The 26,591-nt window shown below is 42.8% G+C and overlaps 2 protein-coding genes across 3 annotated transcripts in view; both read left to right on the top strand.

Moving 5' to 3' along the window:
• Window positions 1-539: 539 nt before the first annotated feature.
• LOC134463222 (ADP-ribosylation factor 3) lies at window positions 540-11,652 on the top strand. Its single transcript, XM_063216446.1, has 5 exons — window positions 540-579; window positions 3,341-3,592; window positions 5,725-5,835; window positions 8,785-8,909; window positions 11,491-11,652. Exons 2-5 carry the CDS (start codon window positions 3,445-3,447, stop codon window positions 11,650-11,652), a joined length of 546 nt encoding a protein of 181 aa, XP_063072516.1. The 5' UTR covers window positions 540-579; window positions 3,341-3,444.
• An 8,984-nt stretch (window positions 11,653-20,636) lies between these two features.
• erbb3a (erb-b2 receptor tyrosine kinase 3a) overlaps window positions 20,637-26,591 on the top strand; it is a 43,973-nt gene continuing 38,018 nt past the window's right edge. For both annotated transcript variants that reach the window (XM_063215289.1, XM_063215290.1), the window contains exon 1: window positions 20,637-21,155. In XM_063215289.1, coding sequence (XP_063071359.1) covers window positions 21,074-21,155 — 82 coding nt within the window. In that variant the 5' untranslated portion in view covers window positions 20,637-21,073. The remainder of the gene's footprint in view (window positions 21,156-26,591) is intronic.

Raw genomic sequence — 26,591 nt, forward strand, 5'->3', positions numbered from 1 at the left:
TATGACTTGCAGCTGTGCCTGTTTATGTCTATAGGATTCTAGAATATAGGATCCGGGGTGTGTGTGTGTGTGTGTGTGTGTGTGTGTGTGTGTGTGTGTGTGTGTGTGTGTGTGTGTGTGTGTGTGTGTGTGTGTGTGTGTGTGTGTGTGTGTGTGTGTGTGTGTGTGTGTGTGTGTGTGTGTGTGTGTGTGTGTGTGTGTGTGTGTGCGCGCGCGCACATGCGTGTGTTTTCCAAAAAGCCTGTTCTGTGCCAAATATGCTGCTTTAACAGACCACAAAATTCCTTTAAAGGGTCTATATGTAATGTTTTCCTGCGTGAAATGTATATGAAGACAAATGTAGCTTTCAAAAATGAAGGATCATCCAATAGAGTCCATTCTTGTTAACAGCCTTGATATCCTTTCATTGCCATTCAGATGACGTGCTGACACTTGCCAGGGTGAGGAGGAAGGATATCGCGAGAGAATCCGGATGTGTGGCATACCCCTTGTCTTTTGTATCGGCGTGGTCTGTCGAAATATCGTGAGACGTCCTGCTTGTCGGTGGGTGCCCGAATCCGGCTGGTGTTAGCGTTGGAGGTGAGTAGGAACGCAGTGAAGAACAAATGATGAAAATGCGGAGAGAAATTTAGAAGCTGACAATTATTTTGTGTGATTGTACGGTCGTTGTCAAATGCCCATAACATCTGTCCGCAGTCAACCAGCATGTACATGGAAAGATAAAGAGAAGATAACGGCTTGCGACCAATGCAGGCTGTAGACTGTCTTAGAATGAATGGTGGGGTGGATCATCGTAAAGCTTTCTTTTCGTACCTTGCTGGGTGCAGGCATGTTTGCACATTTCTCTGAACCTTGATAAACGTGTTTTAATGGCGACCTTCAAGGATGCGCGATGAAGCACATATGATGTGCCATTTACATGTGATTACGTGTAAGCGGGTGTCCTAGCACATCCAGAGGTTGGCCTGCTTGCTTTCTTGCTTACTTGCTAACTGGCTAGATGCGTTAGCCCATATCGGCTCCGTCAATGTGAGAGAAGGGGGGGCATCACTAGAAAACCAAGGTTTACGTTGATCTTCGCATAATAACAATGCGCTTTCTGAATAATGTTGAGTGCGTTTCGTGATGGCGACCAAATAATCCGTGTGCCACATTACATCCTAACAAGCACCTGCGATTCGGTCAATGCCCTGCCGGGTATGCTACCTCAGCGCAGTAAAAGAAATGGCCTCCCTCCATAAGCACGCAGCGATGTGACACAGAATGCGCTTTTGTAAAAAGGCCGGTGCTCACACGCCTGGATTGGGGCTCCACTATCATGTTTTCGGGGGGACGACACGGACACTAGACAGTGATGAATACATGCCACAACGACGTTATCTTCGTGGAAGACGCATCAAGCGAGGACAGGGGTTGAGTGTCAGGTCCGGTCTTCAGCACCATGGACAGGTCTTCCCCCCTACGGGTCCCACCGTTAACCCATTCTTTCGACCTGTCTTCCTCGTCCTCTACCTCCCCCCGAAAAAAAGAGAAATTCCGCCTCAGTGGAAATGTGTTTCATGCACAGTGCTTGAACAAGAAAACACAATAGATGTCTTTTATAGCATTTGCGCAGCAAATATTAACATGCAGTGTCACCCAAGTGATCTGATTTTAGTTTAAGTACCTATGCCATTGCTTCCCCCAATCTGTACAGGCTAGTAGCCTACTATGTTAACGCAATGTGGGGTTACAGTATTGGATTGTAAGTATTGTGGTAACTACCTTTAATTTGTGAAATGAGTTTTGCCATTCAGTGTTGTGTGGGGAGAACTTCCACAGTCAACAATGTGTGAGGGGGCAGATGTATAGCCGGCAGAACAGATTGGTACCCTACAGCCTGAAGACATGGCACCAGACTACCCCCTGTAGTCTCTTACTCTTACTCTCTCTCTCTCTCTCTCTCTCTCTCTCTCTCTCCCTCTCTCTCTCTCTCTCTCTCTCTCTCTCTCTCTGTGTGGGCGTGTGAGCTTTCTCCATTCAATATATATCCTTTCTTTAAAAGAATTCTACCTTTAAAAAAGAATTACAAATCGCTTTTGTTTTTATAGTAATTGCGCATGGCATGGAGACATCCTACCGTTTGTCAAACTGCTGTTGTCTAGACTAGAATCAAGACAAGCTGGGCTACTTCTTTTTTTAAATATATTTTTGGACTTTAAGCCTTTGTTTTTGTAAGAGGACAATTTTTTAGAAGGTGACAGGAAGCGAGTGAGGAGAAAGAGAAGGGGAGGGTTCGGCAAATGACCCTGGCCGGACTCGAACCCGGGTTGCCGGTGTAGCAGACCAGTGCCCAGCCGATTGAGCCACGGCTGTTAATTAGACCTAGGGATGACTGGAGTTTTTGTCTAGACACCAAAAGAAAAAACTGTCTCAAAAACTGTCTCATCTGTCTTTGTTTTCAAAAAATTTCCCCTGAAACCTGTTCAAGTAGTGTTAACTGAAGCACTGTGTATTGCGAGCTAAAATCTGAAATCAAGTCCGTGTTCATCTTGCTCTCCTGTGGAGATGCTTAGGCGTGCAACTGCCAGCATTACCACCACGCAGCCAGCCTATGTGTAGGAGGCAATCTGTCTATTTTTATCCATTATTCATCCAGATTCATAATTTATGACGGCAATGAGAGGGCCTGCAAAACTTAGACAAAAGATGATATTTGCTGGAGTTGTCCTGCGATCAATACCACCAGCACCTATCGAACTCCAAGGAGCATAGTTTTTTTGTTTTTTTTTAAATAGAGCTTAACTGTACAAAGTCTTGTTATGTGTGTTTCATATCGCGAAATGTCAAGCAATGGCCATCGTGTTATGAAAGAAAAGAAAAAACACCTTGCCAAATGCCAAGAAGAGAAAATAATTTTTTTCTATTCAGCACAGCTCTCTCACCCGGTGAACACGTGCAATCAGTGGAGCTGTCCTCTCATGTAATGATTCACATATGCCTAGACTTAGACGCCTCATACTTGAATAGCTTAAATTACGCTGCCACTGCAGACAGCCTTTGCTGTGCTCATTCCGTGGAGATGGCATCCCTCAAAAAACTGTTTTTGTCTGGCTTTGAGATGTGATCTGTTTGTTTTTGTTCATGTGGTTCACCCTGTGCCTTGAATTGATCAAATGTCTTAAGAGCAACAGCCTTAATGTGTATACTGTATGAAGGGTTCTTATTTGATCTCACATGCTTTGCTGCTCTGATGTATTGTGGCGGTGATATGTGTTGATGTGAAAGCTCATGGAAACACGTTTGTTCACCGTGTATTCACCGTAGTCCCCTTCTGCTATTCCTTTGAAAATCTCCACAGTTTGCAGAAGAAGCAAAAAAGTGTTAATTTCCACGCCCCAACAACCTCCCCCCAACTGAGAGACTTAACTGTGTGGAGAGACGTGGCATCGGGTCGGCAGAAGGATGGGGAACATTTTTGGAAACCTGTTAAAAAGTCTGATCGGGAAGAAGGAGATGAGGATCCTGATGGTGGGACTGGACGCCGCCGGGAAAACCACCATCCTTTACAAGCTGAAGCTGGGAGAGATCGTCACCACTATCCCCACCATCGGTACGACTACTTTCACTTATTTCATTTTATTTTATGTTTATTTCACAGGGACATTGCACACTGTATTATAGCCAGATTATAACCACTATTTTACATCCATAGAACTTGGACAGGAGTTGATGAAAGAAAAAGAACAACAGGCATGTTCTACATGTGTAACATTAGTAATACTACTCTAACTGCTACTACTACTACTACTACTACTACTACTACTACTACTACTACTACTACTACTACTACTACTACTACTACTACTATTACTACTACTACTACTACTACTGCTATACTTTCAAAGTAAACTATAGTGCCTTTGAACCATCTCTGCTGCTGCTACTGCTACCACTACCCTCATGAAAAGAGCAGCAATGTGCTGCATTATACTGTGTGGTAGGCTACTGCATTAGACATGATAGACAAAGCAGTGTTACTGTAGTATTACTGCAACATTATTTCCATTTAGGCACAAAATCACTGCAAACATGCTGTATTATGGAGTGATTTGTGTACAAAATCACAGCAATCCTGCAAAAGGCTGCAGTAACAACACTTTTTTACATATCAGTACTAATACTACTACTACTACTACTACTACTACCAGTACTACTATTACTACTAGTACTACTACTAGTACTAATCCTACAACTAGTACTACTGTGTCTGCTGCTAAATTATCAATGCATTTATTAATATTAATAACACAACAATAATAATAATGACTAATCACCTAGACTACTTTCCTGTCAGTTTGCATTCAGAGGCTGTTACTCAATGTCAAGATGCTTTGGCTGTTTGGGGAAACAAGCATCATTTGCTTTAGGTTTTAGGGTAATGTAGTCATTTCTTTAGGGTAATGTACATTTTAGTGTCAGGCTCTCATTAAATGTCACATATTGTGTTCTGGTGATATTATGTTGTGAAGTCTTCTTGTCTGTTTCATTGTTGGTTTAGTCTCGATATTATGATGATTGCTGGTGTTGCATTGTTGTATGTCTAACATGGAGCCTAATGACTATGTCTTTTGCTGTTTAATATGGACACAGTGTAAGTGTCGTACTTAAATGTTTAGTATGGAGACTCTGATGCCTAATTATGCTAATATGTCGGTGTGTATCTATGTTGGATTTTAGGGTTTAGCTTTGATACTGTGATGCCTAATTGTGTTGTTGGGTTCAACATGTAGACTGCATTACCTGCAGTAGTGCTGAGGTGTTGGTTTCAAAAGGTTTGTAAGTGTGTTGTTTTGTATGGTTGAACATGGACACTGATTGATGTGTTGATGTTTATGTTGTAGAGTTAATATGGACATTGTGATTTGTTTGTGTGTAATTGTGTTCAGACACCAAATAATAATCTAATAACAATCCCAAATAATAATACTGATGTGTTGATGTGCTACTGCGTTTGCTTTGCTGCATAGTTTAACCCATTTTAGCCTGGAGACATATACGCTGCATTCAGGCTCTTGAGATTTGAGGGTTTTCTATTAAACATGTGGGTAGGTTAGAGCTGAATGAACACATTCTAATGGAAAATGAGAGTCCTAGCCTTTAAATGCAATTTATTTCATGTTTGTATGTGCTTCGGAGGCTGAGAGTTTTAGGATTTAATAGGCAGAGGGCACCCTTTCCCAAAAAGGGCTTAGGCTAAAATGGGTTACTGTTCAGTGGAGTACAGCAGCTTTACTGATGCCTTCCGGTGTTGTGTTATTATGTTAAACAGGGAAACTGCCTCGACTCCTAGTAATGTGGATGGATATGTTGTGCCACTGTGCTAAACTGTAGGTTTTAACAAGTAGGAATACAAGAACTACAGTGTCACTGATGCCTTCTGGTGTTGTATTATTCTTATGTTTTTAAGATATTTTTGAGGGGCTTTTTTTCAACTTCACTTAGACAGGACAGGGAAGAGTGTGACAGGAAATGAGTGGGAGAGAGAGAGACGGGGGAGGATCGGGAAATGACCCGGGTCGGGAATCTGACCCAGGTCGCCCGCGTAGCAGTCCAGTGCCCAGCCAACTAGCCCACTGCTGGGCCAATATTATTCTCATGTTTGACATTGTGTAAGACTAAACACTCTGCTGCCTAATAATGTGAATATAATGTTGCTGTTCCCTGTGCTATGCTATACTGCAGGCTTTAACGTGGAGACCGTGGAGTACAAGAACATCAGCTTCACTGTGTGGGACGTGGGCGGCCAAGACAAGATCAGGCCCCTGTGGAGACACTACTTTCAAAATACCCAGGGTTAGCATAGCATAGCACCGCACAGCACAACACAACACAACCACACTACACTACCTTCAAAACACCCAGGGTTAGCCATAGCACAACACAGCACAGCACAACACAACCACACTACACTACAGGTACACTACTGTCAGAATACCCAGGGTTAGCATAGCACTGCACTGCACAACACAACACAGCACAACCACACTACACTACTTTCAAAACACCCAGGGTTAGCATAGCACAACACCGCACAGTACAGCACAGCACAGCACAGCACAGCACAGCACAGCACAGCACAGCACAGCCCCGACAACACAACCGAGCCCTATCTCACGCCTTTCGTAAAGTCTTCACGAAAAAAATAGATTAATTTTCGTGGTGCAGGGGGTGCTGACAGAACACTGATACACTCGGGACTCACTAATTCGACGCCCTTTCGGTACTTTCGCCTTATGTCCCCTAAACCTAAACCTAAACCTAACCCTAACCTTAACCCTACTTAACCCTAAACCTACCTCTAACCCTAAATTGCTTGTTTGAAATGTTTGATTACCATGTGATGGTAGGCTACCGAAAGGGCATCAAACTAGTGGGTCGCTAGGCAAAAGTTGGGCAATTCAAGTGAATAGGCAGCGTTTCGTTGCCCTACCACGAAAAACGGGCAATAACGTGAATGCACCACGAAAATTAATCTATTTTTTTTCGTGAATACTTCACGAAATGAGTGAGATACGGTTGCACAACCACACTACACTACAGGTACACTACTGTCAGAATACCCAGGGTTAGCATAGCACTGCACTGCACAACACAACACAGCACAACCACACTACACTACTTTCAAAACACCCAGGGTTAGCATAGCACAACACCACACAGTACAGCACAACATACAGGGGCGGAGTGGCCCACCTTTTCCCACCGGGAGAATTTTCCCCTTGGCGGCCCTCTTTTTAAAAAAAACAAACAAACAAAAAAAAAACAAAGCGAACAACATGGTTTCCTAACCAAAAAGACAAAAGCCACGAAATCTGCAGTCGTACTACATGTGGACATTAGTGCATTAGTGTTGTCAAAATATCAACCTGAAGTGGAGAATTGTAGCCTACACCTTGATGAAATGCACAGCCAGTGGTGTAGTCTACGTAAAACGCAGGTATACGCACCCATTTCAAAATTTCAGGGATTACAGTATACCCACTTAAAATTGATTGATCCATTATTTACAATAGCACAAATATATACAGTAGACTATACACACATCAAAAAATGCTCAAATATACAGTATACCCACTTCAAAAAGTAGACTACACCACTGGAGCCATCATCACAGTCCAAAGCATTCATAGGCCTATAGGTTAGGCTACATCACGCTACTGTTCCATGCAAATGTGCACTCCAATGTCATTTTGACAGTTTGAAATTGAAATATCGTTTAAGGAAGACAGGATGAGCATGGGCACAAAGTTTTGAGTGTGGGGATTTTTTAGAAGAGTAGGCTTACAAAATAGGTATAAACTTAGTATAGTAGCCTATAGCTTACAAAAAGTCTGTCTACATTGTGCAATAAACCCACCATGCAGCAAATAAGCCAAACCTAGCTACTTTAAACCACAACCATAAGTCAACAAAATGTATAACCAAACGGTGTAGGCCTACCTTAAAACGCTGTCTTCGTCGCAGCAAATGTCTTTGTTTCTTGCAATCACTCTACTTTAATCCACAGTTTATCCTACACACCCAGCACTGGTCACATCAGAATCTTGTGTGGTAATTATTTGGTTCCATTTCTTCAGACATAGGCTACATCCTAAATGTACCACATATAAATATATGTATGATAATAATAATATTTCGACTATAAGGAGATATACTGGTAGGTCTAACAAATCAAAACAAAACCCATTGCTTCTGTTAGGTGCAGTTCTCTTCCTTACCACTTGGTGGAGTCTGTTCGTAACCCAAGTCAATAACCACAGAGCAAGTAAATGTGGACTGGCAGACTGTAAACTGTAACAGTCGTGTGGAAATCGGAAAATAAATCATAATTTATTAATATTTCCATCCTTTGGTAACCAATATACATATCACAGGTTCTTCAGATACTGAAAACGAAACTGCGTTACTAAGATCTTGTAAACTTCCGCGATCTACAGTGTATGAAAATTATCAGTAGAGAAGGGGTGTGGCCAATTTACTGTTTGACACCGTCAGTGAGGTATTGCCGTCTGGTATACGGTATAAATACTGGCTAGTCAGCTATGTTAAGATGAAGGGAAGTGGAAAGTCAGCGCTTACAAGTATATCATCTAAACTTCAGGGCCGGTTATAAGCGCGGTGCGGCTGCATTATTACATTTCACGGCCGCGGCCCACCGGGACAAGTCCCCGATCTCCCGACGGCAACTCCGCGCCTGACAACATAACACAACACTCAGTCATAACACAACCACACTACACTACTTTCAATTCGCACCTATTTGCACCTACAACCCTCTGATCTAAAGCCCATCTCATTAACCACTTGGCCAAGACAGCTCTGTACAGCTCCCACTATACAACACAACCACACCACACTACTGTCAACAGAAATACCCAGGGATAGCACAGCACAGCACAGCCCCGACAACACAACCTCAACAAAATGCCTAGTATACATGGGTTCTCATTTTTTTTGCATCAACACAGACACACAAACATACACCACATATATTAAGAGGCATACATTTGGAAACCCACATACACTCACGAGACTCTCTCTCTCTATCTCTCTCTCTCTCTCTCTCTCTCTCTCTCTCTCTCTCTGTCTTTCTCCCTGAGAACACACACAACACATAATTCACTTCATTGTGTATGTGTGTGTGTGCGTGTGTGTGTGTCTGTGTGTGCGAGTGTGTGTTTCTGTGTGTGTGTGTGTGCGCGCTCGTGTGTGCGCGCCCGTGCATGTGTGTGTGTGTATTAGGTTTGATCTTCGTGGTGGACAGTAATGATCGTGAGCGTGTGAACGAGGCCAGAGAGGAGCTGATGAGGATGCTGGCTGAGGACGAACTGCGCGACGCTGTGCTGCTCGTCTTCGCCAACAAACAGGTACCGTACACCTCCACTCTCACTCTCACTCTCTCTCTCTCTCTCTCTCGCTCTCTCTCTCTCGCTCTCTCATTTTCTCTCTTATTTCTTATTACCTTCGCCAGAAGGTTATGTTTTGCCCGCCGTGTATTTATTTATTTGTGAATATGTCTGTTTGTTTGTACTTCGTATAACTCAGTCAGAACTGAGCCGATTTTTATGAAATTTGGTGGGATGATTGGTCATGACCCAAGGAACAATCGATTAGTTTTTGGGAGTGATTGGGTCAAAGGTCAAAGGTCAAGGTCAAAATGTTTGTTTGTACTTCGTATAACTCAGAAAGAACTGAGCCGATTTTTATGAAATTTAGTGGGATGATTGGTCATGACCCAAGGAACAATTGATTAGTTTTTGGGAGTGATTGGGTCAAAGGTCAAAGGTCAAGGTCAAGGTCACGAAAAGGTCAAAAACGTAAATTGAGCCGATTTTTATGAAATTTAGTGGGATGATTGGTCATGACCCAAGGAACAATCGATTACTTTTTGGGAGTGATTGGGTCAAAGGTCAAAGGTCAAGGTCACGAAAAGGTCAAAAACGTAAATTGAGCCGATTTTTATGAAATTTACTGGGATGATTGGTCATGACCCAAGGAACAATCGATTACTTTTTGGGAGTGATTGGGTCAAAGGTCAAGGTCAAGGTCACGAAAAGGTCAAAAACGTAAATTGAGCCGATTTTTATGACATTTAGTGGGATGATTGGTCATGACCCAAGGAACAATCGATTACTTTTTGGGAGTGATTGGGTCAAAAGTCAAGGTCAAGGTCACGAAAAGGTCAAAAACGTAAATTGAGCCGATTTTTATGAAATTTACTGGGATGATTGGTCATGACCCAAGGAACAATCGATTACTTTTTGGGAGTGATTGGGTCAAAGGTCAAGGTCAAGGTCACGAAAAGGTCAAAAACATTTTTCTCTGCCAAGCACTATATGCCAGAACAACGTGTGCATGCTGAATTGAATAAGAGGTCAAGACTGGGCGAAAAATGTAATATTACGATATTCCGGTCCCATTTCAATGAAACTAACACCAAAATTTGGAGAATGTTATGCCCCACACTCTGAAGATGGCCAGAAAAAAATAAGTGGCGTAGGCGAAGGTTTGCGCTCTACCGAGTGCCCATTCTAGTTTCTTATTTCTCCTGTCCTGGCTGATAAACGTAGGCAGCCAGTCTCTTTGTCCTGTCTTTCTCACTCACTTTCTCTCTTTCTCTGTCTCTCAATCTCTCTCTTAAACACTATCTTTCACTCTCTCCTGTCTTTGTAGGTATGTAATCACTTTTTTTGCTCTGCCTCTCTCCTTTTCTCTGTCTCGCTTTCCCCCTTTCTCTCTCTCTCTTTCTTTCTACAGTCTCATTTCTCTCTCATTGTCCCTGCATCTCTCTCTTCTCTTTCTCGTTCTTCACTATAATGCCTTTTATTCTCCCTGTCTCTTTTCTTTGCCTGTTTCTCTCTATGTATGTCTGTCTGTCTGGTTCTCAAAATGTTGTTGCCAATTAATTGTTGCCTCCTTAACTATAACCCCATGGCCACAAAGGAGATGCAATCATAGCAGATCTTTGTGTAGAGGAGTGTGCCTTTGTTAGCCAGGACATGCCCTATTAGTGACGCAACACCTTCTGTGTTGCTTCTAGTGAGGTCAAGAGCAATGTAAATATCGCTTCTGATCTCCCGAAAAATCGGGAACTCCACCCACTTTGTCGGACACCAGTGAACCAGTTGCAAACTTAGGGAGGCAGGTCAACCGTGCCATTTGGGAAACATTGCAGTAATTGTTATACTCTTGGTCAGACCGAAGAGATTTGAAAGTCGATAATAATCAGGCTAGCCTTTGTAGCCATGAGGGTAATGATACTTCCTTACGCTAGGGACACATAGCAGGCGAAATGAGCTATGCAAATAGAGGCGAAATTCCGTGTTCCATTCTGACAGCTCAACCGTCATCAGGTCATCGCGGCGAATCAAATGGAATGATACAGTCATGTTATTGATTTGATTAGCCGCCGCCAGGCGAAATTAGCTCCTCAACTGCATAATATTGAACTTGGTTGAATAATTTCGCTTCGCTACGCTCCTGTTCGCTTGCCTTTGCCTCCCTCATAGGAATAAATGGCAAAGTTCGCTTAGCTTGGCCAAATTCACATCAATGTGTCCCTACCGTCACACGTAGTATGTCTCCCACAGTCCCACAATCGTATTATCCTGCAGAAATTAAATGGGTACAGGATTCTCATTCAGTTCAGTCAATTGAAGATGATTATTTTCAGATGCGTCCTAGTATCTTTATAAGAGGGTATGTCCGTCCGTTGGTTAGTCAGTTCGTCGGTCTGTCTGTCTGTCTGTCTGAAACGCATTCTCTAAATTGTGATTCCCTCCTGTCTCCACAAAGCAGCAGTGCATAGACGGATGCATCTTTGTCCTACTGTCGGACTTGTTCATGTTGTTGACATGACATGTTGTTCCTGTCACTGTTTTTCCCCTCCGCCCCCGTGGCTGTTGTGTGCCCCCCCCCCCTCCTTCCCCTATTGCTCTCCCCTTACAGGATCTGCCCAACGCCATGAACGCGGCGGAGATCACGGACAAGCTGGGCCTGCACTCGCTGCGCCACCGCAACTGGTACATCCAGGCCACCTGTGCCACCAGCGGGGACGGCCTGTACGAGGGCCTCGACTGGCTGGCCAACCAGCTAAAAAACAAAAAGTGAGATGGGGGAGGGGTGCGGCTTTTAGATTGAGAGGGTTGGGTGGGTGTGCTTGGGTGGGGTGGGGTGGGGGATGGTTATTCAGTGGGTTCTGGGTCGGGGTTTATTTTGGGTATGCTTGTTGTGGGTTTTTTTTTGTTTGTTTGATTGTTTTTGTCTTGGTTTTTTTGTTTGATGTTTGTGTTTTTTTAAAGATTGGATTTCTTTACTTGGTTACGTCAAAGGCTTGGCTCGTGGACTGGTTGGAATAGGCCTTGGGTTGTCTCGGTATCTCTGTAAATGAACTGTTCTCATACAGCCACACAAACACACACGCGTGCACAAACACACACTCACACACACACACACACACACACATGCACACATTCATCACAGTATATACGGTTACACAATACAGCAGCAGATTTATAACATGTAAAAAAAGACACACACAACACACCATGTTTTGTCTTTGTGCTGTCACCTCTGTCCACCTCACGTTGATCTAATTAACTGAACCACCAGTAGTTTCTGAGTTACAGTCAGTGCAGTACAGCTATTAAACCAATCCAGTGGAATACACACAGTACAGTACAGTATCTGATCACCAGTGTTTGTTTGTTTGTCTCTCTGCACCCGTTAACTATTGCCTTGATTCAGGATTTGCTGTCTGTATACTATAGTCACTGCTGTCCCAGTGTCTTGTCAGTGTTCTCAATGGTGAAACCTTAACGTCCTCCAGCAAAACCAGAATTTGTTGTCAGATAAGTTGTCAGAGTTGAATTGAGTTTAAATTAAAATCTTGATTTAATGTGTGTATATAGTACATAAATGATTTATCTATATATTGTTCTTTTTCCTTTTTCTTGCATGACGCAACGATGATGCCGTTTTTTTCTGAGTTTTACAAGGGAGTCTAGTCTAGCACCACACACACACACACACACACACACACACACACACACACACACACACACACACACACACACACACACACACACACATACACACACACACACACACACTGCCCCTGCAGTAGAATGCATTGCATTGCTCAGCGCATTGCTCACCAGCTTGTTATGCTAAGTGAAGGATATGTATGTGTACAATATGTCCTAGTCGTCAGTCGGTGTGTGTCGGTGGCTTTCTGGGTGTCAGTGTGTCGGTGTTGCCTGCATGCCCGGTCTCATGTGGTGGCGTAGCTCAGGCCTCCGGGTCGTAGTAGAGTTGCATGCAAGTGTCGTGCTAGTGTAGCTAGCTAGTAGCTAGGTTTAGGCTCGGTCGATGTGGCATGCTATCTTCTCGTGCTCGCGTTGCGTGGCATTTGTGATGTTGGACTGTGTGCTGACGTGATTGAGTAGATGCCGTAGTAGATAATGCCAATCCTTTATGCCTGGTTAGACCTTGTGATGGTAGTCTTAGCGTTGTCGTATCCAGCTGTTAGCAGTAGTCTAGAGCCTGTCGCGTGCTAGTTTAAACACCTTCCCTGTTTATTGCTAACACTGCATGGCCTGCATGCCGCTCTGCTCCAGTAGAATAGATCGCCATGGTAATTGTAGGCTAGATGGATAGAAAGCTTGCTAGCTAGATAACGTATGGAATGCGCCGTGTAGTCTGTTCTCAGCTGTTTGTTTTTTCGGTGGGTCTGTTAGTCTTTTTTAGATTTTGTAGTTAGTTGTTGATCTTCTTCGGTAGGCAGATTGAAGCTTTGGGATGCTGTGTGTTTCCTGTTTGCATTTCCTTTCTGGTTAGATACATTTTACGTATGTCTTGGATAGATTTTATCTTTGCGTAGGAGAATGTTACAGTAGGTGGTCTTGTTGCTGCTTTAATGGGCGTGTCTCTTTTTGGTGCTTCTGTTGACGTGTTCTTTCTGTGTTGTCAGTCGAAGTAGAAGCCAGTCGTCAGCTGTGCACGCGCATTTATACACACACACAGACTCTCACATAAACACAGAAACACACACATCCATTCACAAACTCACACGTTCATTAATTAGGATGACACTCTTGTGTGTCTCCCTGCTAAAACTCAACACTGCATCGTGTTGCCAAGTGTATTTCTTTATGTTGCACTTTCAGAATTCTCTATTGAACTAGATGACGCGCAAAGTCTCTTTAAGAGTATTCTTTATTGTCAATGAATGTTAATTATCGTGTATCGTTTCTACTTCTATTTATTATTTATTTAATTCACCTCCTGTTATTATTTATTTATTTGAAACGTGTTCATGTGTTGCAATTCGAGTAGAATTTGTTCCAGAAAACACAACACTGCCTCCATGTGTGTTTTGCCTCTCGAATCAAAAGTGTACAGTCCACCAAGCGGTTAGTCAACGTGGAGGTCACCTCTTCGCATCCACAGGTGTCTGGATAGGCTCAGCATTCCCAACACTCGGAAATGGTCTTATACGGAATCTCATTGTATACACAATATCCAGAATGTGGGCGGTACTCCTTGCCACAGAATCAAAGAACAGCAACACCTCTACCTTCTCATGTTCTTAGAGAACTACTACAATACCACTTACTAGGAACCGTTTTATACCAGAAAATACACTATGTGATGTCAGCATACAGTATGCCCATTCTTGTCTTGTGTCTGCCTGTGTGTGTGTGTGTGTGTGTTATGTACATACACAAAAAAACAGGGTTGCGTTGATCGAAAAACGTGATTGCTCGCCAGTTAGCAACTTGGGTAGTTGCCAATGAGTAATTGCATTGCAACCAATAAAGACGCTAATATAGTTAGCAATGGTTTCAGAAATGCACCCTTGTACGTCTTCAACCTGTACAGCGGTGATCATGTTTTAAGTCCAGCCACACGCACGACAGTACGTACATGGCAGTTTCTCTGCCACAATCTTTTTGTGCAACCGTTTTGAGTTCTGTGGCCTTATGTAACGATTTGTAAGAAAAGAATGGCTTAATGGATTGGTCGGAAAGGATTTTCCTCTTATTTCCTATTCCTATTTTCTTATTTGTTTGTTTTTTAATAATTTATTTATGAATTTTGCTTGTTGGCTGTCTGATTCCCTTAGTTATTTTTATTTACTTCTTGTCTAAAATCAGTAATTATTTGCTCTCTAAAGGGAAAAGAATAACAAATGGTCGTGTTTAATCTCAGAACTTTATTTATTTATTTATTTTTGGCCCTCTGTGTTTTTCTTGGTTGCTGTGTTACAGAAGTGCGCTTTGATTATTTTGTTTTTTGTTTTTTTCTTTGTGGACATTCATAGTGTTTCGGGTTTAAGAAAAAAACTTTTTGATGGCTTAGACAGTGTATGTGAATAAAAATGGAAAAAATTAACACATTAAAAGAAATCTTGGAAAAATAAAAAGCAAACAACTCACCCCATAAATGATGCTGTATCCGTACTGATAATGACTTTCGTAACCAAGGTGATGCTGATTATTATTATGATGTGATGTAGTCGCCGGAGTCTCTGTCGGACCCCTAGACTGTAAACTCACACACAGATACAAATATAATCCCGCTGTGTTGACAATAAACCTGTTTTCTGTATGGCCTGCTGGATTTTCTTTGTCTTTTTTAATTGAACTTAACAATTCCTTTAATCCTTCTTTTCACCTTTTATTTAAACATACCCAAGCTAGTGTATCATTTTACTCACATAAGTAATTAAGCGTTTGGATTTAAAACAGAACAGTCATATAATGCTTTTCACAAAATTCTCAATTTTCTTTCTCTTAGGAGTGGAGCAACACTGCCGTTTTAAGGTGTAGCCTCTTGGTGGCAGTGTTGCTGTCATCAAAAGTCATATGGCTTGAACACCCTCAAGCACAGTGGTGTAAATTCTGAGGAATTCAAAGGACTTCAATAAGACACTTTAGCGTGTAACTAACATAGGTCGTCTATGCATAAAAGAAAGTTGGATTCAGCCAAGTTGGAGGCCTGAAGTTAGGGTCATTCTAGCAACCAACTGCAATGGTGCTGTAGAATATGAACAGCATGTCAAAAGGCACTAGGTCAACCTTGACAGGATACATTGCACAACAACCACCATTACATTAGGCTACATTTTTAACATTGCGTTAAAAGTGAATTCAGTTATTATTTTACAGGGTATTGGTTACAGTCTGTAGAGCAATTACCAGTACCATATCAAAGAGTGTATGTGCTCCTACTTTGACACAGAGATCGTTCCTGGCTATTCAAATCTCAGACTCAGTCCCCCTCATTGTTAGTAGTGGTGTCTACAGTATGTATACTACCATGCCCCTGATTCAATGGTGTTTCCTGATAATGTATATCTTTTCTTTTCTATTATACGTGGTTTTCAACTTGATTCAATGCAGGAAGACTTTCTACTGGTCTCTCATTCTAACAACTTGAGTGCCGTAGTTTTGGCCACCAGGCTACTTTTCATTCATACTGAGAAGAAAACACCAGAAAAGAGGAACAACTTGAAAAAAATGCACCTAGTATAACCAGAGATGATTCTGGGTGAATCTGTGATCTTTTTGTGTAACCATCTGATCACAATTCGACAATCTCAAGATTGAGGTGAGTGAATATGTCACAGTTGGAATGATATCTCTCTATTTCAACAAACAAAAATGGTTAACACAGTGGCCAGAAAACTTTGTTCTTCATAGAGAACAATTCATGCAGCAATATTGAGTTCAGTGAAGCTGATAAACATTCTCTATACAGGTTGAACTGGTGCACAGGTCATATTTGACATTAGAAATGCATTTGATTTTAATTACCAACTCAATCACGCAGTAAATGATATGTGGTTCATCCGGATCTCCCTGTGCAGATGTGTTGTGTTGGTTACCATGCTGTGTTGATAACGTGCAGTTAAATCATTCATTTCCTGATTCATGAATTTGTGTTAATTTATAATCAGTTATTAATGGTTTACTGATAAGTGCCATTGTGTTTGTTAATGCCCTCTGGCATGCTCAAACACACACACGCACACGCACGCACGCACACGCGCACACACACACACATACACACAGAAACCTCTCTCTCTTGTTCTCTCTCTCTCTCTCTCTCTCTCTCTCTCTCTCTCTCTCTCTCTCTTTCTTTCTTTCTCTCTCTCTCTCACGCACACATGCAAACACACACGGACACATAAGCATTGTGTGCATGTGTGTTTTCGAAGGCCAGGGGGTGGGTGTTGGGGTGGGAGCCGTAACGCTGGCATGTGAAAAGCCAGACAATGTATCGATGAGAGCATCTGAGGTGCTGTTTGATTAGCTAGCCTAGCGAGTGAGCCATTAACCAGGGAATGTGGACGCTAGCTGGGGACACAGACAGACAGACAGAGTCCTGGAGCCCTCAGTAGCCTACATGGTGGATTTTTTCAGTGTTAATATAACACTTTCAGAGTCAAATCATTGAGTTAAGACAGAGCGTGAGCTGAGAATTATAAGGTTCTATCTCCATTTTTGGTGTTTTACATAGTTTACATAGTTTACATAGTTTTTTACATAATCTGACCCATTACATGTTTATTAATGCCTGTGTGGTGTTACTTTTGTAAAAAAAAGTATTATTTTACATTGTTATTAATAAAATAAAAACGTTCTATTTCACAAAACAGATGGGATGTAAAAACTTTGATGCTCAATATCTCAGAACTACCCTAAACGGAGATAGAACCTTATAATTCTAAGCTCACGAAGTGTTATAAATGTGCTGTTACCAGAATGACAACGATCAACTCATGGTGCATTGCTAAAGGTCCAGTGTTGTGTTATAGTATTGAAGTACTATGGTAGTGAACTTTTCAATGAATATTACAGCGTGCCACTGGTGGCATGGCGTGCATTATGGGGCTACCATATTCTAGAATAGTGTTTCTCAACGGAGGCGCTACAGCTCCCCGAGGGGGGGGGGCTGTTGGGGGGCGTTGGGGAGCCCTACTGACACCATCTTAACATGAACACACCACACACACACACACACAGACACACACACACACACACAGACACACACACACACACACACACACACACATACACACACACACACACACACACACACACAGAGTGACGCTATCGCACTCCGGTCCGGAGTCACAAGCAGCACACATGGACATACAGTAGTATCTCTAGACATGAGCTAATGGGAGGTCAGGCCTATAGTCTATAAACGCTCCCACTGTTATGAATTGTTGTCTTTGTCTGTGTGTCATATGAGAGCAGCGCGTGGCGTGCGGCCTACGAGGAAAATAGCTGGCGCATTAGAATAGCAAGTAGTTATGTGCCCTGCTGCGCTGGTAAACACAACAGATGTGCCCGTCAACGGGTCTACAGTATTCACTCTTTGCTGAAAACACTCCATTACATCATCATAACTATATTGCTACGACAATGCAGAGAGTCATTAATAAGTGACAGTAATAAGTGACAGTAATCAAGACTTGGTCATTACCATTTGGTGACAATAAGGCTATAACAGAGGCTCTTCGCCAAGGGGTTAAAGTGTTTAAACAACACTTGGAGAGTCCATTTAACATGTTCTAGAGTGCTTGTGGTCCCATAGAACTCTCTAAGTGGTGAATTAACACTGCACTTTTTACTGTGTGCACCACGTATCTGATCCCATTGTCTTTTACTGTTTGCAGTGCACCACGTATCTGATCCCATTGTCTTTTTGTTGTTGTTTCCTAATTACACGATTACACGATATGCATGTGTGTGTGTTTGTGTACCTGCTGTGCTCACATTTCAAAGGTTCATTTGTTCACTTTTGTCGTGTGTTCTTTCTTTTTCTCTTTCGTTCTCTTTCTCTCTTTCTTTTCTTTCTCTCCTTCTATCCTTTTTTCCTTTCAGAACTCTTTGTTTGTTCAATCAGTGCCGGCCACTAACTTGCACTGCAGGACGAGCCAGTTTGGAGAGAAACCTGTTTCCCTCTCTGAGATGTACAAACACAGAGAGAGAGAGAGAGAGAGAGAGAGAGAGAGAGAGAGAGAGAGAGAGAGAGAGAGAGAGAGAGAGAGAGAGAGAGAGAGAGAGAGAGAGAATGTTAAACTTGAAGTATAGGCTACTCACTGAAGATTTGATAACTGCATATTATTTGGTCAGTCTGCCTACGTTTAAATTCTGTTTTGGTGAATTTAACTTCGTCATTCTGGTGACTTTTGGAACCCAGTTCTGTCATTCAATGACTGATTCTCATCAGTTCAACAAAATGAATATTTGTCCACTTGAACGTCATGTGAAAAATGATTGACATGGTCAAAAAAGCCCCCATTCATTAATATCTGGCTCAATCGGGGGAAACTTTTGTTTATTGCTGACGCACACAAGACATGCCTCTCCCTCTCTCTTTCACACACGCACACACACGCACACACACACACACACACACACACACACACACACACACACACACACACACACACACACACACACACACACACACACACACACACACACACACACTTATGTGGCGAGTCGTTGTCTTGAGGTACACACGTCTGTCATCCACCCAGGCACAATGGTGGCCATTGTGGGAAATGTCCGGAGTCCCCTGCAGTACCATCAATGAAAGAAAGGGACGATTAACCAGTTGGCCATACTGGGGTGGGGTGGAGGGGTGGGGGGAATACAATGTAGCCCTTCACAGCAGCCAACAGCAGCCATCTCAGCCTCTGGTGCCACAACAGCCCGCCTTCATCAGCACCGCTGCCACCAGTGTTGCCAGATTGGGCGGTTACCCGCACAATTGGGCTGCTTGGGATAGCCGTCTGCGGGTAAAAACAGGAAAAATCGACCATTTGGCGTTTTTTTATGCAGTGTCATGCCTTTAGAAACTTTGTTGAAATTGGGCGGAATTTAGCGGCTACGGGCGTTTTTTGAGCACATTTTGGGTGGGATTTGATCAGACACATCTGGCAACACTGGCTGCCGCTGCTGCTGCTGTTGCTGCTGCCCACAGGGCCGCCTGCTGACAACTTTGACTGGGACCCGGGATGTAGTCATTTGAAAGGGCCCTTATATACCCAATACATACAATGTAATGCAGACCCAATTCTGCCCCCCACCCCTGTCTCCCTGGGCCTGGGCCTGGGAGAATTGACTCGTTTACCCGCCCCCCCAAGCCACCACCCACTTCCCTGCTGCCCAGCGTGGATAAGAGGCAAAGGGGACTGGGCTGGCACGGGGCGGCCACTTCACTGTGGCATCTCAGGGTATCCTTTCCTTTCAGGTCACCGGCATGTGTGCCCTCTGCATAGGCATAGGCAGAGACAGTTAAAACAATGCAATTGAACAATTGAACACTCGGAGCACAATGTGGGTCCAAATACACTCTACAAGGTGTTAAATCAGCTCTCTAAGTGTTGAATTAATAAACACTGCATTTCTTCTGTGTAGGTGTTGGGAGATGGGGATTGAAGGTTTTTTTTCTTCATGCCATCAATAATCATGCAGCTCAGTTCTACCTTTTATGGGGTTTGTATAGTTTCCTTATAAACTCTACGTCTGTTATGACATTAAGGTTTTCAGTTTCCGCTATACAGTTTCAGTATCAGTCTGCACAATCAACACATTGTTAAATTATTCACTGTTTTTCAAACCATGCAGTTTAATTATGTTGATCCTCAACAACAACAGAAAATGTATGGATATGGATGAATAATAGTAAATGGTGACAAAGTAACATAAATGTAAATCAGTCATATTTTCTACACATTTTGTTTGTTATTTTTGTGTTGCTTATTATTATTTAAATATGAAAAAATGATTTATCTTACAACCCTATCAGTAACACCTGATTGCTATGCTGTTAAAACACACACACACACACACACACACACACACACAGCTGAGCTCACATGCAAACAATCATTAAACCAAACAGAAATACCTATTTAATTCTAATCCCGGCAAGTCTGAGATTGACTGTGATTTTCGGAGTCGAAAGACTTCAGACGCTGCCCTTCCTGATTGGTCCTTCTATTTACTTCTGAGCCAATGGGCGTCCACTATCAGTTTTACAACCACGCGAAATGACTACTGGTGAGGCATAGTACGGAGATCTTTTCACTGCTCGAATGAAAATTCTTTTTCTCGTCGTTTTCTTTTAATATAACAATTTGTTGTCTTTTCGTTGTGAGAGAAGAACCCAGGCGCAGGAAAGCGCTTTGGTCTAACTAAACCAATTAAAACACGCGGCTGGAGCTGTCAGTTTGGTTGCTGGTGGAGATGAAGTTGGTCCCGGGAATGAAATCACTGCAACAGCTGAGTTTTGATCCAGACCCGGACAATAAGGAACTCTAGGCTGCTACAACGGAGTATGCGGACGTCTTTATTGTATCCCTCACTCTGAACAATTATTTGTTTTTCGGCCGGGATAGGATTGTACTAAGCAGTGCTTGGCTGTTGACAAACCGATTTACACCTGCTCTCAGCATGATATTCTGACCATTTAGCCTACCTAAGAACTTTTACTGGTCACAAGAATGGAGTGGATTTTACATCTTCTGGCGCTTTCTGCAATGCTCCCATGTCTCACAGTGCCAGTCGACGCGCAAACCCAGGAAGGTATGTGATGTGACACTGACCGTGTGTGTGTGTGTGTGTGTGTGTGTGTGTGTGTGTGTGTGTGTGTGTGTGTGTGTGTGTGTGTGTGTGCGTGCGTGTGCGTGTGCGTGTGTGTGTGTGTGTGTGTGTGTGCGTATGCTTGTGTGTCCGAGGCTTTTACCGGCCAGTCAGTGCCCCGTGTTTACCATGTTATCTTGTTTGCCTTTAATTCTGCTGATATACGACGTGCCAAGTGACAAAACCTGTTGATGGTGTTGGACCAGTTGGTCTGGGGCGCGTTCACCGCCTCCCTGTGTTCGTCGCCACTCGTGTGTGCTTAAGTGCTATCTGTCGTTCCGCAAGCTTCTCAAATCACTGTCCGCTCGACAACTGACAAGCTCAACGTGCTTGTCTCACTGCTGGGCGTGTGTGTCTTTTGTGCAGTTGAAAAGGCAGTGATGACATGCGTGATGATGGGTGTTTGCTCTTAACCCACAGAGTCGCATTACTAGTCTATGCAAAGCAGTAACTCTCAGCCTGCGTCCCAAAAACGAAGTCCATTATTATCATGTAGCCTAAATCTATTCCAACAGCCTCTAGACAACATCAGCAATTAAGGCTTCGTTATCTCATCATCTGGGACATTGCACAGCTAAACATTATTGCCCAAGGTTGAACTTTGGCATCACTGGAGGTAGGGTAGGAGATCTGCAAATGAGGTGGCGCGGAGTGCAGAGGTGCAAAAAAACAGAACAACAGGTGTGTGTGTGTGTGTGTGTGTGTGTGTGTGTGCGTGTGTGTGTGTGTGTGTGTGTGTGTGTGTGTGTGTGTGTGTGTGTGTGTGTGTGTGTGTGTGTGTGTGTGTGTGTGTGTGTGTGTGTGTGTGTGTGTGGACAGAACAGGTGAGAGGCTGGCCACATTTGCAGGGATTCCTCGTTAGTAAGAGGGATTCTCCAAAGTCTGCAAAACACCTGCTTTACATATACGCCTAAAGAAGACACCAGTGCTTTCAGCTTTATAATTTGACTAGCCCTACTTTTCACTTTAGTGCAATAATAAAACACGTAGTTGCAAAATAATTGTCAATGATGTTCTAATTTTAATAGCCTAAGTAATACATGTGTAAAAAACACATTCAGCCAGAGATGTAGTAGGCTATATGGAACGGGCTGAAATTTCCCCTCCTTTTTGGAGTGGATGGTTTGCGAGCGTGTGGAGGCGGCCAGAGCAGGTGAATAGGGTGACTCACTCCGATGAGCCGTCTGACTCATCCGCAGTGGAGACAGGTGCCTCTGCCCTCACAAAAGCCATTTCTGAGGTGGCAGGTTTAAGTTATTTCAGGGGTTTTCGCCTTAGGACAGTTCAGTGAGAGACAAGAAAGTAATAGAGATATGGGGAAGGATTGGGAAATGACCCGGGCCAACTTCAAATCTGGGTCCCTGTGGTCAATGTTGCCCATTATACAGTAGGGTATTTGTATTAACCTTGCCATATACCCCAAGATGTCACTTTAAAGGGAATTAATCTCCATCTTTGATTGATATAATTTTGAATATATTAATCAAGGTTCGTTTGCCTGTGATGGTGGCTAATTGTGAGCGAACAAGGATGATATCCATGGCTCTTAAATAGGCTATGAAATCCTGTAGGCTGTGAAATATAGGCCTATATTTCCTGTGGGTGTATATTATATAGAGCATTTCCAAACAATTTCTTTTGACTCTGATAAATGTTAGTTTGGCACTGCTCTAAAAAAAGCTGAAAATAATCTTCTATACAGTATCTGAGATGCTCCGGTGACTCTCTTACATCGAACCCAGTCCTTTACCAAGACACTACATAGACCTATATGCCCCTGATGAAGGCAAAACAATGTTGTTGGCTATGCTCCTATTTTACCATATAAATACGAATAAGCCTGATTCAGTAGCCTCTTAGTGCAGATGGGGTCGCTGGCGGAGGGCCTATTCACTACTTGCTGAAAAAATACTCAACTACATCATAACAACATTGCTATGACAATGCCAAGAGCCTTAAATAGCAGCTTAAGACATAGCCATTACAATATTGGTGACAGTAAGGTTATAACATAGGCTCTGCGCTAAGGGGTTAAAGCTTTTCATTAGGCCTACATCTTTTGAACAACAAATAGTTTTCTGCAAAGAGCCCCCTCACAGCTATGCTTAAAGATCTGTAGTGCAACCTTCCAAACTCATTCATTGGATTTAACTACAGTCTGGGACGGACTTTCAGGGGAATGTACACTTAATCACATATTTATTTATTATACAGTTGTAGGCCTACTTCCACTTGTAGCCTCTATCATATGGCCTACAGTAGTGTCATAACCTGCCAAACTTGGTCACTCTGTGTAAAACTTCAGTTCATCTTTCAATAGGCCTGCAGAACATGTATTTCAGGTCAAGACTTTGTACGTAACTTAAGTAATGTAACATATTGAATTGTTCTTAGATTATTTTGTTATGTACCATCTACCAACATGTAGGCGACAGTGGCCTACATTCGACCACAACAACTGTCTGGGAGTCTTATTAGTCACATATAACATAGCCTCATGGATGCATTCTGATGCCTGATCCAAAAGTCAGTGGTGTTCTTTTATTCCATACAGAGCCGCTGACATCTTTGGCCGGGCCCGGGACAAAGTAATCTGAAAGCACCCACCCACCCTCCACCCTCAACCAATACATACTATTTAATGGGAGACCCAATTCTGATATCTTCACCCGGGGCCTGGGGCAATAGAACTCCTTGTCCTCTTCTGTTGGCTTTCCTGATTAGGCCTACCTGTACATCTTAACTCTATTTGCCGAGAACATGAGAGTAGGTTTGATTCTTATGAAACCCAGTAGAGCTTGTTTACGTGCCGATGACAGGCGTACAATAACGCCTTGTTCCTGGCTCAGTGCCAGTCTGCCTGTGTGCTGTTTTGTCAATCTGGAGTTGCTTTGGTTTTTTTCACACAGCTCTTCCGTGTTGGAAGACTTCAGTTTATTACAGTAAACGGCGGTTGGATTGTGTGGTGATGATTGCTGATTGACTGGCAGTCTTATACTTTGAGACAGAGAGAGAGAGAGAGAGAGAGAGAGAGAGAGAGAGAGAGAGAGAGAGAGAGAGAGAGAGACATGCATATCTGTCTCACCCTTATTCAACAAGGGAATAGAACATAATGTTATCAAGATCTCTTGTGCAGAGGTGTGTGTGTGTACATGCATGCGGCGCATGTGTGTGTGTGTGTGTGTGTGAGCATGCATGTGTGTGCATGCGTGTTTGCGCGTGTGTTTGTGTGCATGCGTGTGTGTGTATGTCCGATTGTGCGTATGTGTACATGGGCTTGCTTTGTGTTATATGAGATCTTACTTCAGGCGGAGATTTCATCCTCAGAGTGCTCCATAAAACAAAGCGCTCTACACTCTACACTCTACACTCTCACACGACTGTCCCAACATACAGAACACGACAACTGCCACCTGTCTGCTGACTGTCTACTGTCTACTGTCTAGCGTTACAACTACCCCAAGACAAGAGACAGACAGACAGACAGATAGACAGACAGACAGACAGACAGACAGACAGACAGACAGACAGACAAACAGACAGACACACAAGGAGGCAGAAGGGAATGATGATAGAAAAAGTGAAACAGAGTGAGAGAGAGAGAGAGAGAGAGAGAGAGAGAGAGAGAGAGAGAGAGAGAGAGAGAGAGAGAGCGAGAGAGAGAGAGAGAGATGCTGTTAACCTCCTTTATTTGTCTAAATGACTTTATTGTCTGGTTGACAGTGAGCCCTAACAGGTGGAATGTCTCCCACCGTGCTGTTCCTGCACAGGGCTGTTCCCGCTTATCACTCTGGAGTTTGGTCTATACAGCCATTAGCAGAACATGTTATCACAATGCAGGGACCTTTCCTATATTGCATATTGCAAATCAATATACAGTAGGCTACTTACAACTATTGGTGTAGGTGTAATAGTTAAGTCGTAAACGTTAAGGCACTCACTCCTGGTGACAAAGCTGCAGTCTTTGCACTAAATGCTGGATGCAGCAGTTGGTAGCAGTCAATAATAGTTATTAGCAGAACATGTTATCAGAATGTAGTGACATTTCCCATATTGAATTTGGCAATCAGTATGCAACTATAACTATGACTATAACTAACTACAGCTATTGCTGCAGGTGCATTAGTAAAATAGTATGGTGACAACTTCACATTCCGGTTTCCTTGCAGTGAATGCTGGATATAGCATTATTATCTGTTGTTAGTAATACTTATTAGCAGAACATGTTATCACAATACAGCGATGTTTTGTTAATCATCTTAAACTATTGATGTATCTGCAGGTATAGTAAACATCAAGGCACTTCTGGTGGCAGTGTTACACTCAAAAGGTTTCTGTCTAGTGAACGCTGGATGGATTCCAAATTCGATAACATGTTTGTCTGGAATCACCGCCTCATCTTTCCCTGTCTCTCAAGTCTCTCAAGTAACACCTTGTTGACTTGAGACTCTCAAGTCAACAAGGTGTTAGTTTAACATCAATGTTTACAGCAGCCATTTAACAATTCATCAACAATGTACATGCATGTATAATATATACATGCTAGATTAGAATCATCTTTATTAATCTGTTATTTCTGATTTTCCGACCTGAAAATGTTTGCATTAAACCACTGCCACCATGTAGCTAAAACTCGAACATACACTAGGTCTGTACATGCATATGTTTTCTCTTTGCCAAGCATGGCCTTGGCTATGAATACATTTACATTAGATTACATACATTGGGCCTTTTTTTTAGAACGTCTGTCTGTGGCCCTGCTGTGACCCGAAAATCTGCTTGGGAACATAGTAATTAGACCTAATCAAGACCATTTAAACCCATTTAAAATCAAATTAAACCCCTATTTTAAGGCATTGAACATTGATTAATGTCTCAACCAAGAATCATTGTAATTAATCACTTAAATCATTTTTTTGTGCATACACACGTGTAGATGTTTGGGTTAGGGGTGCGCGGCTTGTCTTGGGCACAGGTAAGGGGTGCTTTAAAGGCCAACTTCCGATAAAACTCAGTTTTACTCACTCCTTTCGAAGATCGGACGGTCACCCCAAGTTAAACTCACTTGCAAGGCTCTCATAGCGGTGCGTCAACTCTCCTGGCTGTGTTTCCCGGTGTTTCCCAATTTACATCAATAATGCAGAGAAACGAGCGAATCACGAAAGCCTTTCTGTGTTTCGTCACGTCGAAAGAAGGCGTTGCCCACAAAGGTTTATATCGACCCATTTATCTAAAAACATGTCGAGTAATTTTTTTCTGCTTGTTTTCAAAACAAGCAACGTCTGGTGGTCCGAAACATAGCTTAGCTTAGCTATCAGCTGGTTGCTACTCTCAGGTACACACACAGCACAAAGCCTCATGCATAAAGCCTGCTCACTC

Source organism: Engraulis encrasicolus, chromosome 14, assembly GCF_034702125.1.
Source record: "Engraulis encrasicolus isolate BLACKSEA-1 chromosome 14, IST_EnEncr_1.0, whole genome shotgun sequence".
NCBI classification, from domain to species: domain Eukaryota; kingdom Metazoa; phylum Chordata; class Actinopteri; order Clupeiformes; family Engraulidae; genus Engraulis; species Engraulis encrasicolus.

What these genes read in the sequence shown, in the direction of transcription:
- LOC134463222 (XM_063216446.1), top strand. Translation starts at nt 3,445, where the DNA reads ATGGGGAACATTTTTGGAAACCTGTTAAAAAGTCTGATCGGGAAGAAG. An exon ending in CACCACTATCCCCACCATCG is followed by an intron (nt 3,593 to 5,724) that starts GTACGACTACTT and finishes GCTATACTGCAG; the next exon opens with GCTTTAACGTGGAGACCGTG. An exon ending in CTACTTTCAAAATACCCAGG is followed by an intron (nt 5,836 to 8,784) that starts GTTAGCATAGCA and finishes TGTGTGTATTAG; the next exon opens with GTTTGATCTTCGTGGTGGAC.